This window comes from Saccoglossus kowalevskii, chromosome 11, assembly GCF_978046115.1.
Source record: "Saccoglossus kowalevskii chromosome 11, keSacKowa6.1, whole genome shotgun sequence".
Classification (NCBI taxonomy): Eukaryota; Metazoa; Hemichordata; class Enteropneusta; family Harrimaniidae; genus Saccoglossus; species Saccoglossus kowalevskii.
In genome coordinates, this window is record NC_140651.1 from 6,841,268 (window position 1) to 6,861,825 (window position 20,558).

At 36.2% G+C, this 20,558-nt stretch overlaps 1 protein-coding gene across 1 annotated transcript; it reads left to right on the forward strand.

The window, feature by feature from the left end:
* The first annotated feature begins 1,085 nt into the window (after positions 1–1,085).
* On the forward strand, positions 1,086–20,021 carry LOC100367831 (nuclear receptor subfamily 2 group E member 1-like). Its single transcript, XM_078010430.2, has 5 exons — positions 1,086–1,384; positions 9,344–9,586; positions 16,993–17,363; positions 17,933–18,179; positions 18,810–20,021. Exons 1-5 carry the CDS (start codon positions 1,264–1,266, stop codon positions 19,049–19,051), a joined length of 1,224 nt encoding a protein of 407 aa, XP_077866556.1. The 5' UTR covers positions 1,086–1,263; the 3' UTR covers positions 19,052–20,021.
* The last annotated feature ends 537 nt before the right edge of the window (positions 20,022–20,558 follow it).

The following is a 20,558-nucleotide window of genomic DNA, read 5'->3' on the forward strand; positions in this document are numbered from 1 at the left end:
CGTCATTGTTCGTATTAGCTTAAATCAGAGTGTCCGCGCAATTGGGTATCCTACTGGACAAAAATGTTAAGCGGAACAATCCTCTGACCCTGTAGAATTGTCATGCCAATTAGTGTATTATTCTCGGTCATAAACTAGTTGCTTTTTTAAATGACCATATGGCCAATACCACGGTCCAGTAGGCACGGTGATGGCCAGCCACTGACACTGGCGCTAATACAAATGTGCTTTCCGAAAAAAGTAATAATATTATTTGAAAACAAATAAAAGTCAAACGAAGAAATTCATACTGAATTCTAAAAAAAAATATCTTTTAAGTGCCGAAATTGATTTTTTGCGATTAAAAGCACTCAACGTTTCAATTATTTCAATACAACATAAGTAACAGAACACAACACATTTTCCTCATTTCGACTATTACAGTGAGTCGGTAAAGGTGCTTGAATCGGGACGTTATTTGAGTCAGATAAGAAAGTAAATTTGATATAATTGTGAAAATAGTCTTTACTTATTTGTGCATGACTTATTCATAGCGTGGTACCTACACATTATGGCATCATCGTGTCAGTTAGTAGACGTAGCATAACCACGCCACACTCTGAACCCCTGGAAAATAGATGTACTTAATGCCTCGTCATAAACAATGACATTTTTTGAAACCATTTTGCAACAGGTTTGCGTTTATATGAGTCATAAAATCATAACATATCTATGCAATATATAGCTCGCCATGTGTTGCCCAATGAAATCTCATCCTGACAGGGCCATGAATGAACTTACTATTACATGCAACACTGCTAATGTCCTCTAAGTATACTCAAATCTGTGTGTTGAAAACCCTAACTCAAATATACAACTCTGTCGAACGTAACATTTTTTTAAAACATTTTGCTTTTTATATATGAAACGGGGCGTATGTGATTAATGTTATGATAATTATTAAAAATCAATATGGTGATGGGAATGACACGGCATGACTGAGTGGCTGGGTATAATCTGATTCACTGACTTAGGGGGTCCAGTGGTAGCCTTTTAACTTCCATGCACCTGCCGCATTCCCAAGGTCCATATCAAATGAGTACACAGGACGAGAGACTGGCACACGCTAACTGCGAGCACATCATGCGTACATCACGCAACTAAATCAGTTCTGGCACATGCAAACTACTGACATAACGCTCAGACACCAAAACAACATTAAATAGTGGATGAAATTGTTGACATCGACCATTGAAAACTTCCGTCCTTGAGAACTGCCACATAATGATGACGATGAGCGGACGAGATAGTGTAGATGACACTAACAAGATTACGAGGTCTGCATCACCATCACCCGTCATGACTGAAACTGAACGTACACCAAGTCCGAACAACGACTATAAAAGTAAGTTTTATATGTGATATATTATTTTGCTGAGATGTTATTTCTAACTTAGTTGAAAAATGCAATTTCAAGTAATGTTTAAGGTTTTCTTAAAAAGTACTATTGAGAGTGTCATTGCACTGCCTATTACAGGCGCAGCTACCACCAATGCTTAAACGTTGTCCGGATCAAGTTTTGAAAACAGTGTTATGGAAAATTAGTCACAAAATCTTGGAATAAATTTAAATCGCACATTCGCTGGCAATCGTACAATACCTAGACGGATATGTGTAATTGAAACATGATTAACTTTCCAGACGTTGTACTGTTCAATGTCGTGTTCAGTAATGGATAGTACCTGTGATCGAACCTCTTTATTGGGGTTGCCAGTAAACAAGGACATGTATACACATATCTTTTAAAAATAATTGTGTTATATCTCAAACCTCAAACTAAAGTTGTTTTTGAACAACATATTTGAACATTTTATACTAAAAACCTTTTTTGATTATTCTAAAATGTTTATTAAGCAATTCGTGTGTTAAAAAATAGATAATTTCTTTACTAGCACGTATCGTGCATTGGAATCGGGCAGATTGAAACCATCCAGATAGACCTATAAAAACTCCGTATTTTCATTTGTTGGCTTTATCCCAACAAAAAAAGGATTGAACAAACATTTTTCAAAGGCTTTTTAGAGTTGGATGAATTGGAGCCGACGTGCCAGACACGCTACACACGAGTTCCGTGTATTGCCTTCCCTTCTAATTAGTTTGAAAAAATTTCGATAACTGACAGAATTGCAATCTTGTTTAGCTTGTTTTATTTGACTGAATTACTTATTCAATATTGTTATCCATACGTCTGATTATCGCGTGACGTCCATCTTTACACAGCATCCCGTATTCTGTCATGTACGCGTGTCAGCGACTCGGCTTTGTTCCCTCGTCTTTTAAATCTGCCTGTGTTTCCATATTGCCAGACACATCATCACAGAATACTATCATTTTCGGCATCTTTTATTATCGCGGCTGTATCAGCCTGCGAAGTTTGACTTTCTGTGGATACTGTGTGACAAAATGACGCCAATTAGCATAGACTGATGACAGATTATCTTAACAATTTTACGTGCAAGGACATACTTCCTTGATGTTGGTTGATACCTCTGTTTTACCAAATGACACTGCGTCGTTCTTTTCCAATGTTGCCAAATCATTTCGTCTTTAATTGTGCACGTTATGGCGAATGTCGATGTGCCGCTGCATCCCGATGTATGGAAGACGTGTTTTTTTCAGTTACGAAGCTTTAATAAAGTACTGCACAGCTTGAGAAGACTAACCCACTAACTGTTTGAAAAATAGTTTTTTTTTATTTAAGAAATATATTTTTGAAATATTGAAGCATTCCACTGCTCGTTGAAGTATATCAAAATTAATCCACGGGCAATCTCAGATAATGATTTTTTTTTCTAAAGAAGATAAAAATCTTGAATACAATTGGACTATAGAATACTGAGCATATGAACTGTTACAAGTGTGTGACTTACCGTAGTCTATTGACTGCACACTGTGTAGCCAAGCTCTAACGTTATTCCATACACACACATAACATATGCTGCCGAATAGTGTTGTCAGTTTGCTAAAATTTACAAAGAGTTCGGTGGGCGGAACAACACGCAGAGCCAGTACATGAACAATTAAAAAAATGTAGTTACTAATCAGGGTGTTGAGTTGCCACGGGGACATGATAAAAACATTCATAGCAACGAGGGTTAGTTTTGTTTAAAATAGTAAACTGTGTTCTCGTTTTAAAACAAGCACTGCCGTGACAACGTACGATGCCAGCATACTTTGGATAAGGCCTCAAAATAAGTTTTGTTTGATTCAATTGATGGCGGCGAACGAATCATTCTGTAGTCAATATCGGTATCCATTCTAGTAGTTCATTAATACAGCAATCGTCGGTTATTTTGGGTGAAATATTAAATACGGGTACATAATATGTGAATATTATTCATATTGTCGTTTACTGACCAGCTATTCAGAATAAGCCGAGAGTCACGCAATCCGTGTGAGCCAGTTAGGGACACGCTCCCTTCGAATACACGGACCGATGTCCCGTAAATATCACCTTTACAAAAATACGGATAACTATTGCTAGGATAATAACACCATCTATAGCAATCACATGAATTCTTACTAAATTCTAACTACAGCTGTGCTCTAAATTCATCCAAATCTCTTAATTAAAAAATGAAAATCAACAGAATTAAAACAAAAACAATAATGCGGCTTTTTAATCCGGCAAACTGAAATCTAACATCGTTGGTAGCAAGTCGGTGTCAAGTGATATCCGCCTAAATACTGGGTGTGGAGGATAGGATCGTTTCGCTCTTCTAAATACTGGGGGCCCCAATAGTGTCTGTACAAGGGGATGCCAACTTTCGGTGTCTCGTGTTCGCAAGTGAATTCACACTTCTGGGATTTACTAAGCACGTGCTTCTCACTGTATTTAAGTGGTCAGTCACATTCATGTGATGATCAATTGTAAATGTGGTGCAGATAGAACTCAGACAAATCGAGTACGATGACAGATATTATTAATACCAAAGCCAAACAACACACAACACCAGGCTGATATCCTTTATACAGTGCTATCGTGTTAAAACTCATATCATCACGCCAGTAATAACAGCCAGCGTGGTAAGACTAATCAAATCTACAAACATTTGAAAAATAAATCTGTCGTTTATATGTAACATTATCTGCTATAGTGAGTCTATTATTCCCCCAAAGAGAATTTAACTAATGTTTAAAAATGCATGCATATGTATCATTATTTGTGTGGTGTGATATATTTGGTTATTGGAAATGGCTTAGTAAAGTCACAAAGACGATTATTGGGCCACGTGTTTCATCACATACCGTTGAATGATGTTACTTCTATTCTCGCATTTAATCTGTTATTAATCATAAAACACAGCACAGTGAAATAAGTCATTGAATGTAGGGTGTCATCAACTATGCAGTTATATGGTTATTATTTACCCGTAGTTTGACTACGTGACCTCTGACCTCAGTTATTAGGATTTACCTGTAGTTAAGGTACGTTTCACTTCATGATATTGGGTCACATGAATAGTAATAAGTTTATCAGAAAATATTATTGATAAATTTTACACATTATACCACGCACCGGCCATTTCAGAGACAGCATGTGTCAGTTGTGTCAAGTGGCTACATATTTTCCCGTCATGGAAATTCACGTGCGACTTTGTAATTGGTTTATTCAATTCTGATAATCAAACTAATACATGATTATCACTGCAATTGCGTCAATTACGTTCGCCGGAAAATCAACGAAATTTCAGAAGGGCGATTTTTTCGTGTTTACGCGAACGAAATATCTGTTTATCAGACACCACGAATCGCGTGACGTCATAATGAGGGGTACTTACGTTATCATAGTATACCACAAACTATCTGATCGGATGGAGATGGAATGGACGGCCATCTTGGGAGATGAACGACAGGCAGACAGAAACGGTGGATCAATGATGGCGTATTCCAGAGCTTATCTATACAGAAAATATATTGATCATATACAGCTAAAAAATTCTTTACATTTTTGAATCCTGGTATTATTTCGATGAGACAATAAGTTTATATACAAACAGTGCATATCATAACGAATAGTAGTATTAAACCACTGATTTAACCCCCAACAGCTTGCCCTCACTAATTTGTGGCTACTTCCATTCTCATATAATAATAACAATAATAATATGGCATTGTTGTAACATCCATGTTGTTTTTAATTTCATTTATGAATAGAGAATTAGTGATTTCTTTGTTGAAATCAATGCAATATCACGATAATGTTGCCATGGATATATGACCCATTGGTTTGACCTTTGTTCCCGCAATAATTTCACTTGGTTATATTATAAGATCATTTTATCAAATCCTTGAGGAAAAAATGGACTGTATTTATGTTTTCCATGGTGATATACTAAATTAAATCATTGGGAGTGATGACCATTCACTTCTGTCGCTGCTTCTGGTCATTACATCATCCCGGGGGTCCCTGAAAAAATCAAGAAGGCATCCATTTACACGTGACATCACACACACGTCGCACAGTACCGTGTTGTTACATTTTGGCATGACACAAAAAAACAAACATATTTTTGTTATGTGTGGTGTATGTGAAATTGATTTGGGGCCGGTCACACGAGTATGCCGTGTAGAGGCAGCAAAGCGTGCGTGAGGGTTACAGCTGGTGTCAGTTTTAGCTTAACATAATCGATTCCCGTCCTCGCAACAAGTCATTCTTGTCACATTTTCAACCGATTTTCATAGCTTGGTATCCGACCTGGCCGACCTAGTCGTCAAACAGATGAAAAAACAACAATATTAACTGTGTGACGATGTCAAAAAAATCAGACAAAATCTAAGGTATGTCTGAAATACTGATGAAGGGGTCAGTTTTTTAGTTGTCAGGGAAACCATTGGAAGCATCACCTAGGCGGATGCTAGCATCCGTGATGATGATTTCTAGTTTTATCTTGATTTTATAGCAATGTGACGCGACACAGATGGCGCTGACAAAACTTATAAGTAATTACCCTAATTTACAGAGCGCGGCGTTAATTAATCATTTTATGAATCACAACAAGACACCAAAATGAATAGCATCTCTTAAAAGATGAATTGGAACGCGTTGAAATAACTCAAATAAGACAAATTCTAAAAATATTTATTTCCTCAATATTTCATTCAACACCATCTCGCACATAGGATGCATATTCGAAACAAATAGCTCTAAGTATAGGTGAACTCAACGTCACGGCGTATTGGTTGCTGGTTTTACATTGAAACGACAATTATTATAGTAAATAACAAGAGTGTTTAACCAACAAACAACCTTGTTGTTAACGCGAATGGATGTTGGTATAAGTGATGTTGCCTCTCAGACACGAACCATTAGAGAGATACAGCAAATGACTTTGAAAATATTCAATTGTATGCGCGGTGACATCTCTGTCAAATTGAAAAGTAAACATAGTTGAACAAAATTGACACTGTCGCTCGCAATGAATTCGCATCAAATAGTTTAATGGAAAGCATTGTGTACAGTGAAAATATTCGAGGAGGTTGCATGGTTTTTGATTTTCGAATTATAATTCGTGTAATAAACAGCTGACCATGCTGCCATTTGGTATATTTAGGTATCAGTGCGTGTGTACGCATATCTAAAGGGTATTGTCGTGACTTGAATTGAGACGGTGATGGGAAGGAATTTTTCAACGTGGTAGACAGCTCACAGCTACAACATTTACTATCTTTATTAAAACATATAATAGTTTCACGACGACTGTTATTTTTCAGTTTCCAAAGTATTCTGGCTCATTCACAGCCTAGGGGGTTTCACACATACAGAAGAGAGCTGCCAGCCTAGAATTAGGAGTTTTCATTTTGGTATTTACATAAGTATCTGACGCACTGAATGCTGGGAGTTGAATGTAGAAACCATTTTCAATTATTTTATCAATTCAATTTCAAATTTATGGATTTTCTTCTCAAATATTTCTTGAAAATTTGACAAGTTATTCTTTGCGATTGGCTGTCTTATCAGACACACATTTTCCAGTGGGTGTCCGTGTCCGAGTTTTTAAATTATGATCCTCAATCGTATGCGTATTTCCGTTATTTCAATCAATCATAACCGCAGCGAAGGTTACTGTTCATTTAATTGAGTCTTTCAATTAGTGACTTATCACGAATTTGTAGAACTTTTACAATTTCAATTTTAACATTTAAACGCGTCCACCCTTAAAATACAGTTTGGCGACAATGTGTTTGAATGAACCAGATAGTAAAGGGTGATGGTCGTCACGCCGAGTTCTGTCCGATATGGGAGTCATAGCGACGTAGACAACGCGTGTAAAATACATTGTTGGTTAACGTGAAATTCGAACACGCTGCAGGACAACAACGACCACCGGCTTTAAACGTGGCTGCTTTGTGTAAGGTGACAGGGAAAGTGTAAATTCCATGAACCTATCCCGTTTATATACTACGTAAATAAAGAACGTGTCCTCATAACGTTCCAATTACAAATCTAGATTCGGTAGATGACCTTATTTTGAGGTTATTATTTATTAAATCTCATTAGAGAAATCTGTAAAACTGGTACTTGGCTTTATTCGAATCCACTCTCCAATCGTTTGCCTCGTCGGGTTTTGCTTATAGATAATTAACTCGTTGAAAGTGCGCCTTTCACGAAAATCCAGGCAATGAAAGACACCCGATGGGATAGTTCTCACCAAAACTTCTACTCTAAACTAAGCTATTTTATTACTTTATTCTGTTGCTGTTAAACGTGTTATAATAATTAGTTGCAGGGCGACACCTGTGTTTTATATATTTTGGGGTATTAATTATTTGTAAGCCTACTAACTAGAAAACTGATATACGCAGGAAGTCACTCATGACTATTTTATGTTGTGTTAGTCACTCTGTTAAATTGCCAAACTAAATAATTTATTTAATAAAGTCCAAAATACTGCAATGTACATAGAAACGTTTAAGAACATTGAAATCGTAAACTGTGCGACAATGAATTCTTCACGTCTTACCAAATAACACTACTGTTTTAATGTTTAATATAACAGTAAATCTACAAACTAAGACCATAAACCGTCGACACTGATATTGTAAAATCACATATATCATACTTCAAACGTTAGTCCAAAATCGCATTGTGACTTCTGTATAGAAAGACTGAATTTACTCAGATAGGTTTAGCGTGTGAACGCAATGTGGGTTGAAAACATTTTGGTTCGGCCATTTTCTCGTCTAAAACAATATGTCGTGTGCCAATCAATCGTGGAAATTACTTTAGTCTTAATTAAATGGTTAAACTTCGGTTATTATCAACATGATAATTTTGCTATATGGCCATATGTTAAATAATTTCAATACATTCAAGTTTGAAGTTGGAAAACGACTTATACTTAGAAATTGATTCTATAGAATTGTGTGACAAGTGTTCAAAACAGTTTGAAAAACGTGCCATTATTTATAGGTGTATTATTACCGGAATTAACAGAGAAATTCTCTAAAAACAGCCACCTTCCGCGATCGATGCAAAATAAACACCGTGATCGTGTTCAGCAAACGTCTCGTGTGGCGGTGATACAGACAATATGCAAGCAGTTTGCAAAGTGAAGTAATCCGTCACAAAATAACAGTTTCAATTTCTGAGAAATGCTCTTAATTGAAATAGTACGCGCTTTGAACAATGCGTGTTGTGGATATCACCTGCATGTCAGTGTATCAAATTGTCTAATGCCGTCGTACACGTACTAACCTACGTAACATGTTTGTTTGACTTCGCGACGTTCTAAAAGTAATACAGTGAAACAGGACACCCCTAAAATCCACACTTAAATATGATACGTCGTCTGGCAAATTGAAATCAACGCAAGTACACACTTGTTAATTTCAATTATCGATAAATTTAATAGGAAAAGTGGTCGTATAAAATTACAGTCTATTGAAAGGGGCGTGCGACAGCTTTACGTACGATGCAGGTGGACTGTGACAGTACGTGTACATTGCACTTAAATTGCTTGTATGTGAATTCGACTTGAAATCATAATGCCAATAGAACTGGATTCGATTTTCTTTGTAGTATTTCTTATTTAAGTGATTCAGTTAAATCTTATATGTTTTGTGTACCGCAATTCAGATTTAGATAAAATAAAATTCGTTTTTTGTAAGAGTGCCACGTATGTTCTTATTTTAACCATACACATACCAGTCGCGCGGAAACTACGTTTATTTAAAACCGGCAAAGTACACAGTCTGCTATCCGGTATTTGATTGCAAATATATTGGCTGGGAAAACAAGAATCTCTGCCTATAGAATAACTATAACTTGATAATATTTATAAACATATCTTTAACATTTCAGGTGAACGTCTCTTGGACATCCCGTGCAAAGTATGCGGTGATCGGAGTTCTGGTAAACACTACGGTGTGTATGCGTGTGATGGATGCAGCGGATTCTTTAAACGAAGCATACACCGTAACAGAGTATATACGTGCAAACAACAAGGTAAAGACGGCGGTAACTGTCCCATCGACAAGACACATCGCAACCAATGCAGAGCATGCAGACTCAAAAAATGCTTCGACGCCCAGATGAATAAAGACGGTAAGTTTGATTTATTTTTATAAAAAAAAAAACTTCTGGTTAACAATTGACACGACTTTAGAAAATGATCGGATCTCCGGCGAATTTAGATTAATATTTTCAAAGAAACGCCATAAACTTTGCAAAAAATCGAAACTTGACACCGATAGTATACTGTCTTTAGCTTGCCAGTCTACATTGAACCCGGTAATCCAAGGTTAATATTAATACAGTATTTACTGTAAAATACTTTATTTAGCTGGATTTAATTTTCGCTGAAAGGACTTTTTTGGTGTTTTGTATAGAATTTATTTTCACTGATTTTTGACAAGCTGAATGTAAAATGTAGAAAAAAAATGTATATTCGCTGGATTTTATTTTTACTGAATCATTCCTTCAGCGAAAATGGCGAAAATTAATTCCAAGCGAAAATATAGTATTCAACAGTACTTTCATTTTCACAGCTCTGGTCATCATGACACAGGCGTCTTACCTGTCAAAGCAATTTTGGAGTTAATTTCTTAAAGTTGTTGCAAAACTCTTCCACCAAAAGTCTACTTTAAACTTTGCAAACTATCAAAATACAGGTTTTTGTTAAAGTTGGACTGCAGACGACAATTTCGTCAGTCTTTGTTTTGTTTTGCTTTGCTTTCATGAATTACATTGCGCTGCGTTAAACGCCCACCGACTATCATACAGAATGTACTTTTTAAATCAAATTTCAGAATATTACGCCTTGTATATGCAATTATCCTTTTATGTTCTGGTCCAGAGCTGTATCAAAGTCGGAAGTCACTTTCGTACAGGTGGATTTTAGCGCTACTGTCATCATTACTCGGGTACCTGGTACGGCGGTCAATATATTCCCCGGACGTGTTGCATACCCGCGATAGTACTGTGGTTAGAGCTTTCGCCTTTCATCAGAGTGTCTGTGTGTTCGATCTCTTCTACCGACTGCTTACTACTGAGGTACGGACCACACTTCAAAACACGCCGAATTAGTTTATTTGAAGGGGGTATCCAGCAGTTTATGAATAAGTCGCACGGGGACGGTAAAATTCCCTGCCCTGTGTATTGTTTCTACGCTCAGTTCACGTTTTGAATGCGGGTATCATCATCGAGAAATTAATGAGAAATTAACTGATTGATTGCACCCTTTCCCCCAAAGCATGTCAGCCCACAAGAACTTCAACATTCTCATTTACGTGAGTTGTCTGTTGATTTGAATAAATAAATGAAAAAGTTGAAAGTTTAAACTTAGTTATGTTTTAACTTTGTACGAATGTAAAACACCATTCCCAGAGTAAGGTAAAAACAAAAAGCGTTCAAATGAAGCTGTTTTAGATAATAAAAATATAATATATTAAAAATTAAATATCCTTTACTTTCTCGTTCATTTCATTTTGAAAGTACTATTTTTATCCCTTAGACACACATACCTTAATTTCTCATTACCCATCCACAATCTCAATATTTGATGGTGTGAATAGTGGTTAGGGGATTGTACCTCGCCGAGAATGCAGCATTAATACTATTGTGTTTACATACATTCAATATTCTAATATCTGTTTACTATTTGATTTTAATAACCAAACAAATGAAAGCATTTTTTTTATATTGTTGATACATGACTCATTGTTTTATGTTTCAAATATCGATGCTTTTCACATTTTGATAAACACATGTAAGAAAATGTGGTTTAATGCACTTGTCACATTTGTCAAGCAGGATATATAAGTTGCAAATCAGTAAACGATTAACCGCTGATAATACTTGGTTGTTGGTTGATGCAACATCGCGTCAATCCAGGCCTTGTCATGGTGATTTCCATTATACATTATCTGTGCACAGCATGTGTTGTCTTTTGTGGAGTTTTTGTATTATTCCAACATGCCAGCATTTTCTAATAATGCGGCATTATGACCCATCATACAGATTTCAATAGGTGTAACGAGTGTCCATGTTATAGCAAGGTCAAAACGCTTCGATTTACTCCACTCACAACCGTTAGCTTTTCAACGGATCCACGTCACACTAACAATGGGATTTTGCAACCAGATGTGCCGCCTCTGTCGAGGTTGACGACGATGCTGTCAGAATGTTACTGATTCACTATTACAGTGTATTATATGAGTAAAAAAAACAAGAACGGATATATTTTATATTGGTATATATTGATTTACTTTATCGATAACCCGAGCAAGCCCAGATCTGGACTTCCCATCCTTGCTGCTTGTTATTCTTACTTACATAAAATCTCGCCCCACCAACCAAATACCGCGTTTTTTATGATCTGTGCAACGTAATATGGTCCATATACGCCGCTACCGTTCAGCTGATAACATTGCCAATGTGAAGCGGTTGTCAAAATAACCGATATACTTATTATGAATGAGACATCGATGCCACAATAATTAACAAAATTATAATAATTATCAAAGTTTTAATTACAATCTTCGTGTTAAAAAAAGTTACAACTCCACAAGCACAGCCTCGGTCTCGTATATCAAATTGTTATTGTTAAAATACGCCAGTATTGTTCAGTTTTTGGACTATTAAACCGCAAATATATTTATGAAATATCCGCTCTGTTTAGAATCACGGGTGTACTAATCCATGCAAGTAAGAATATCATTACTTTTAGAATATAGTTTCGATTAGAATCCCCCGTTTTACCTGGGGTACACAGTTGATGTGCCGCACAATGCCCTCTTAATTCGTGATTTAAATGGCTCGTTCTTTTATATTTCCCCGTGTTGCTTAACTGAGCACCCAGGTATATATAACCTGGCAAACCTCGTCGTATTTCCCCCGTCTTTTTCCAACCGCAGTCTGTTGGTCCGCGTCACAAACAATGCACGACCTATGGCCGATCGTCATACACCGCTGTGGTTGAGACGCGGAGCCCCGGAGATTGGGCACTTGGATAAGAAACGCCCTGGACTAAATGTGTCATTCTCCTACACATTAAGTCGTACCACATTGAGACGTATACTATCAGTTAGCATGGGTACCATACTCATAGCCTAAGTTAAATTACTCAGTCATCGTTACATGGATAGGTAGAATTCAGAGAACTAGCCTCGGGCCCACAGAAAAGATTTTCATCGGGCTTCCAGGTCCGAATTACCGCTATTTTAGCTGGGTCAGCGCAAGATAGTTTTTAAAACTTTAGATGTCCAAAATGTTATGCTGTGCAATCAAACCATGGAAATATCAACGTTTGTCCCCTTCCTGGTCGTATTCATTAGGTGACAGTTATATTACATAGACACACGGTTAGCTGTGACACACCACAACAAGTCACACTTTATTTATTTCAACGATGCCCTATAACGGTTCTTAATCTTATACAAAAAAACTTCCACATTGTAAACACACGTGGTGTGGTCAACTCATGCGTGCAGTGTTATTCCATTCAATAAGTACCGTGTCCTTGGTGGACAAAGGCGGGGCTCTACTTGACCAGTAATAAAAATACAACATGATTTACTGGATGATCGCACTATTCAACTTCCCTTTACACGGCAAGCTACTGTACCTGTTAAAATATCGACTTTATGTTTAGCCTATTCATGTTACCGTGCTGGCGTGATAACACGTTTTTAGAACGTACACACTATTGACAAGCGCTGACGCCCGGTGATGTGTTACCACTAGAACTTCAGAAGTGGATTTGTTTGAGCGGGATATGCATTATCCGGAACCTTCTCAAACAATTGGACAACCTAATCTAATATTTGCGGAGTCACGTATGCAAGAGTGGACCTCGCTTTGATGAAATAAACAAATAAGCGCTGTTGCATCAGGTGATGGCGAAATGTGTCAAAATACAACAAATAATTCCATTTATTTTCAGCTGAGATTTTAATTAATCTTATAATAGATTGAATTTGGTGAAATCCACATACTTGTCCGTCATAACGTTGTTGTCCTTAGTTGTAAATAAGGCAGTAACATACGGGCCTATTGAGATGTAATTAATCTTATTTTACAATGACTCGTTAGCTTTGTATTCCTTCTCGTTTTCTACTCTGACGAAAATGGATGGAAATAAACAGCATCGGAAATAAACTAAAAATTACACAGATCTACAAACATACGTTCATCTGTTATTAATTATATCATGGAGCTTCTTTCTAGCTTGTTAATTACATTGTGAATCTAATCCGTCAGCTTAGATTGGTATCAGACACAATCAAAGTGTTTTTTCGTTTGGAAATACACTACATTCTGTGTGTTTAATTGCATTTTCAGATCGAATTAATCGACAAATTGTCTGATTTTTTATTCTGATGGATTAAGGAATGTAAAAAGTGGTCAAATATGATCCGCTTAAATAGAAACAGACATTGAGATGAAATCGACCGCACGTGTTCATTTCCCGTTCTGTGATTTTCAATTTTTGTGAACTATTGTGATTTACTTTCATTCAAACGTAAAAAAAATAGTGTTTACATTTTCCAGGCGTTGTGATCATTACTGAACAATAGATGTGAGGAATAATCCGAAATTGACCGCACGTGTCTGTGTCGATATCCCTACATAGATGTGCATTGCAGGTTGCATTTAAACCATCAATCTCGTCCGACAGCATTTATGTTTATTTTCTTGCTTATGAACAGTAAATATTTAGCTGAACACTGCGGGTCTAAATCTATAGTCTAGTTTACCGTAAAAAGGCATGCAATCAAGAATCGTGCTGAACCATCTGTGCAAGAATGCGTTAATACCGCTGAAACGAGACTGGCGTGAATATTGTCAATATTTTACTCTAAATCCTTAAATAATCTTGGAGCGAATACATCTACATTGATTCCTGTGTTTCACAAAAAATATGTAAATTTATGCAGGCTAAATAAATAAAATGAATTATTTTGTAAATATGGTTCAAACAGTTGATACGTCAGAATTACGTCACTGCACTGCATGCATTTGGGTTGATAAGGTAACCTGATAAAATAGTAACTTTGCATTCAATAATAAGCACGTATCATATTTTATGTATGCTTTCACGACATTTTTAGATCACGTTTAGATAATGAGTATTTTCTAATGGTAGTATACTATATGGTTGCATTTGCATCACAATATTTTGAAATATTTCGATGTTTAATTGTTTTTATTTCCGTGCCCGAGAAACGATTTAACAATCGCAGGTGCGATTCCGTTGATCATTTGCATATCAACCTAACTGACGATTGTCATGTATTAGTTTTTATTCTTCTTAGTGCGCTTAAACAGATTTCGTACCAACTGTTATTTTCTTATAGATTGGAAAATATGACAATTGAGTATGACATTCGGTTAGTGACTATATGAAAGCGAGCAAAGGGCCCACACAGACGGCTTATACGAGAAGTCCTTACAATACAATTTGTGTTGCCATGGTGCCACGCCGAAAAGTGACGTTGTTATGTTGATAGTTTACACTTAGTTCTTAAAATCTTCAAGCTTGGTTTGATTATTTTTTTTACATCATGGCGATATACAGTTTTCAATATTTGAATTAAAATACGGCATTGTCAATGAAATGTACCATTCATACGGAATCAAACGAGATTCCATCTTCCATACTGTTGTAGCAAAAAAAAAAGGATTTTATAGTTACCAACCAAACGGTACTAACTTCCTGCTTTTAATAACTACTTAGTTATCGGATATGAGAGGAGAACGTTAGTGCCAAACATACGGAATAACCGTACGCTGTGTGTACACTTTACGAAGTAAAGTATCGAACGCGGACAAAAGCTTCTCCGGTATACGAAGGATCCACACACAAAGTCATAAGAATGAGTCGTCAATAATTGGCACTATAAGGACATAGGAACCATACGTTATGTATGTACATTAATACGGCACCCACTATTAATTTACCATACGTTATTTTTGCAACTGATTTGCTAAGAAATGGAGTGTCTTGTCATCATTATCATTTGTATTTAATTAGCTTGTTCTCTCAACTCATAACGGCATATTGAAGAAAGACAACTCAGCGACGCCACTTCAAATCAAACATCCGTTTTGCTATTTGAAGTATATCAACAATCTGTTTAGTAGACCTACTCTGATTTACTCTTTATTTTATTTTTTTCCTAAATAAGTTCCATATTTTCGTTAATGCATTATCAGAAAAAACAGCCTTATAAATTATGTTTTAATCTTTTTCTGAATTAGAATTAATTTTCTGAATTATTTTCCCGTATTACATTTTGAATGTTCTACTGAAATCTTAATTTCATGACTTGGTGTGGAAAACCCATGATGCTGGCCTAGAAACACCATTTACTGCATATAAAATCAGTGCGATTCTAATGAATAACCCTAACACTCTTTTTATGAATATTCATGAGCTGTCCCTCCAGTCAAGTGGCAAGTCATTGTGAGGTGCGACTGGACTACTCCATCATTTCTGGTTAAATGGTGTGATTGGAAATAGACCGTAGATTCTCCGATGCTTCTAATCATATGGTTACTAGGGGTCGGAGTAGACTTCAGTTTTTGTGACAAATGGGTGCAATATGGTAACATCAATTATTAACAATGGGTGGTGTCATTAGGGCAAGTAATGGACATACGGCAGCGCGTAGTTAATGTATATTCCTATTCACTGAACACCCTCTGATTGCAAACGAGAAAATTTGAAAACCTAATGAAAAGTTGTCACCAGGCGTGTACACGTCTATACAGTGTTAATTTGGTCGTCTGTTACGGAAAACGAGATCTCTTAAACATTTAACTTTGGTGTAGACTGCCTAGGGCGAACACATCGATATGTAACACTAAATACACCATTTATTGTACGTCCCGTGGGACTGCTAGTATAAACGCAATATAATATAATATAATATAATATAATATAATATAATATAATATAATATAATATAATATAATATAATATAATATAATATAATATAATATAATATAATATAATATAATATAATATAATATAATATAATATAATATAATATAATATAATATAATATAATATAATATAATATAATATAATATAATATAATATAATATAATATAATATAATATAATATAATATAATATAATATAATATAATATAATATAATATAATATAATATAATATAATATAATACGGTGTGCTATTTCATCCATGGACATATCTTTTGGGATAAAATGAGCAAAATATGTTAAAAGTTTCCCCACATCAATGATTGACTTTGAATGTTTTATAAACACCGTTAGTGCTGCAGTAAAGTGCTGCGTTATATGATGTTACTACTAAGAGATATCGCATAATAGATATTGGTTGTAATCATAGCAGCTGGTAGCCAGTACATCACGTTTATCAAACATCTAATCCAAAAGTGGCGCATTTGTCGCTTTTTATGAAATCTCACAAAATTGAGTCAATCACGATTTATCTGAAAGATATTTTTATCTCATATTTCTTGCAGCTGTCCAACACGAACGAGGTCCACGGAAGACAAAGGCGAAGATTAATGAAGGGGACACCAGTTTCAGTGTATCGGCACTCCAGCTAAGAACTACCGAATATTCCCGAGTACCCCCGACGATGGATTACGTCACTTCAGCAGCCTCGTACTATGGTACTTTTTATCACAGCCTTCTGACAGCTGAACAGTACAATTTGAATCCCCTTGCATTGGATTTGAATTCCAGAGTCAAAATGGAATTTGGTGAAAGTTCGGTTGACATGAAAATTACACCCGAGTGTTTGCCGGAGATCGCTGCCAGACTATTATTTATAACTGTGAAATGGGTCAAACACATGCCTTCATATCAAATACTACCGTATAGAGACCAGGTAACAATTAAATTTAATATCACATTTCAGTAATTTAAATTCCTCGGGGAGTCGCCTCAAAACGTTTGAGGGCGCACGCCAACTCATGGTTACACGCGTAAGACGATACTAGATTGTTAAAATATATTTACAGTTTCACCCCAAACTATCCATTACCACCTGTTTTCCCCACATTATAATTTTGTTGCAGGGGTCCCGTCTCGGTGTTGAACCATGTTTTTTCAAATCTATTTTTTAGTTATTTATACTCCTGAACGCGGATATATTGCTTGCAGATTTCACACCAACGCCACCAAAAGTATAGCGTGCGTGAACGAAATATTCAACCTCGTTACCGGTTGCTTTGAAACATATGAAGAAACACGCTGCGTTTATTTTTGTACCGCAAACCGTGCATGTACCTTTTATGATGGGACTGTAAATGACACGCTACTAAAAACGCATAATGCTCATATCGATTCAAAATAGAATATATTGAAAGGATGGTATAATTATTTAACGTGTTCTCACGAAATATCGCCCGCCATAATTGGAATAAAGCTCATTCTGATATCTGTGTTTGTTTTCAGTTAATTCTTTTGGAGGAAGGTTGGCGGGACTTATTTATGTTGGGTTTGTCGCAGTGGTCTGTTCCTATGGATGAGAAATCGATATTATCACTCGCTAAGCTCAGCTCAGAAAACACGCCTCAAGAAAAGCTTTCTCAAATTATGACGGAAGTGCGTCACATGCAGGACAATGTGCGCAGACTGCAGAAAATGGGATTGGATGCCACAGAGTACGCATGTCTAAAAGCCATATCAATATTCAAATCAGGTACGCCATTTTTGTTTTATGACTAATCTTGTTCAAAGTTGCTCACTGCAAAACGTCAATTCGTGTGTAGATTACCGCTGTCGATGAATGTTATACTAGTACTCAATAGCAAATATGCAGAAAATTAGAATATTTTGCTGAGTGAAAGTTCTCCATCCTCTCAACAACATTTAAACGTTAAAGCAGGTGAGTCTCCACCTACGCATGCGTCAAATGACCACAGCGTGTCATTGTTTACAAACAAGCGTCTATCCATGCCCCTTTGCGTTTTTAGAGTGTGTTGTTATCGTCGCTTGGGACTCAATTCCCGCGCGTGCGCATGTGACGACCATCCCGCTTTAAAGCTTGTCACTTAGTATTGTTACAGGAAATCACCTGGCCGGTGTATAAAGCAATAAAAAAGAGAGGGGTTAAAACCCCATCAGTATACTAATTATCCCAGAGATTTTGAAAAGTTTGTGCACTATATAATGTGCTTATACTTCACATTTCTGACGACAGATTTCCAGATGTTGTTAAACGTTACATCTTTCACAATATTTCCCGCCAATCCATTTCTGTATTGGTCAATGCCACGTTAAACGACCTATACAATTATTCACAGAGAAGTATGTGTTGTGTTTTATTCAGAAACTCATGGTCTTCGTGATGCGCACCAAGTGGAAACACTGCAAGACCAAGCGCAAGTCATGCTGGGAGACTACCTACGTCATCAATATGCAAGACAGCCAGTACGATTTGGGAAATGCCTTCTAATGCTACCATCATTACGGAGTATTAGCTCTAGAACACTGGAAATGTTGTTTTTCCGTGATACTATAGGGAGTATACCAATAGAGAGGCTTCTGTGTGATATGTTTCAAAACAGTTGAACCTTTTACAGTTTATGGTGATGACGCCGAGCACTTTCGCAGTTGAAAACTTTTTTTGTCGTAGTACGAGTATGAGGACGATAATGGAGATTGATACGGTCGTGAACCGGAACAAAGACTGAGATTTGGACAAACGTGGACGGAAAAGAAGATGGTTATTTGGACGGACGTAGGCGGAAACATTTGAAAAAATGATTGTCCAAATTTAAACTGAAATATTTAACATTACTAATCATTTTATTTCTCTCAAAAACAAATCTGTCTTCTGAATTATGAAACAAAATAATTAATAGTATTGTATGCTATTAATATAAATATGGAAACCCTGCATATTCAGAAAGCTTAATATTACATAGTTTTAAACAATCTGTATTAGCATTTCTGGTTCATGATCTATTTGATTTTTTTCCCGTCATTTTCAAAGCACTGACATTCAACAGTTATACATAAATTATTTATTTCATTATTTATTGGTGTGAACAGTACAATGCGATGTGAGAGATTCATTAATTAAAAATCACACTCGTGTCATGTGACAAATATAATGCATTTAATGTTATGTATATAATTGTTCATATTGACTACGTCTCTACATAATTTTGAAAGATGACATTTTAAAACAATTCCTTCGTCCCGAAGCACGTCATCCATTGGCAGTTTGCTGTATACACTAACTTAACTTGTACAGCAGCTCAACTTCTTTAAAATGTTGCATCATGGGAATATGAGGCATTGTCACCGTGAGTATGTGTGCGTATGTTTGTTATTTCTGTTCTCCCAAATAGTAATAATAAAAACGTCATCTGGTGCCAATAACACCAGTATGCATTATTTCTAGGGAATTTATGACGGTAAACATTTTAATTTGTTTCTGTTCATTCTGGTACAATATATAAATGTTATTAGTATCACGTGGTATTACTTGTGCTAAGTGATTCAATAAACGATTCGTTAAACGATTAGTTGACAATACGAGTGTTTGAGTATATATCCGGGTACTTAGAGTAATCGTCACTGGAACCTTTTTTCATTATATTATTATTATATTGAGGGATATTTGTGACATAAATTCAAATACTTATGCGTGTCACATGACTATACTATTGAAATCGACACCACGCTCTGTTCGATATCAAACGCACCGACATGATTACATTACTGCTCACTACTACTTGGCCCAGTGCTTGTTATTGATAGGATTTCCACATATGCCCCGAAGGACCGGAAAGGGGGCTCATAGCAATGTTGCGTAGTACGTAGTGGTTGACCTCTTCCCGTTGTTCACGAGCTGCAGTCTAGTGGTATAAAAAGTACAATTGACTTGCTTCACCAGAGGTTTAGGAATCAGACACAACATTAATAGTGCGACGGTCTGTGCATGTCACATACTACCTGTTATGTTATTGTTACTATGAGTAGACAAACGCCTGAATGAAAATCCTGTTATCTAGAAATCTAAAACTTACAAACTTACACTCACATACACTACACGCCATCAAGTGTCACA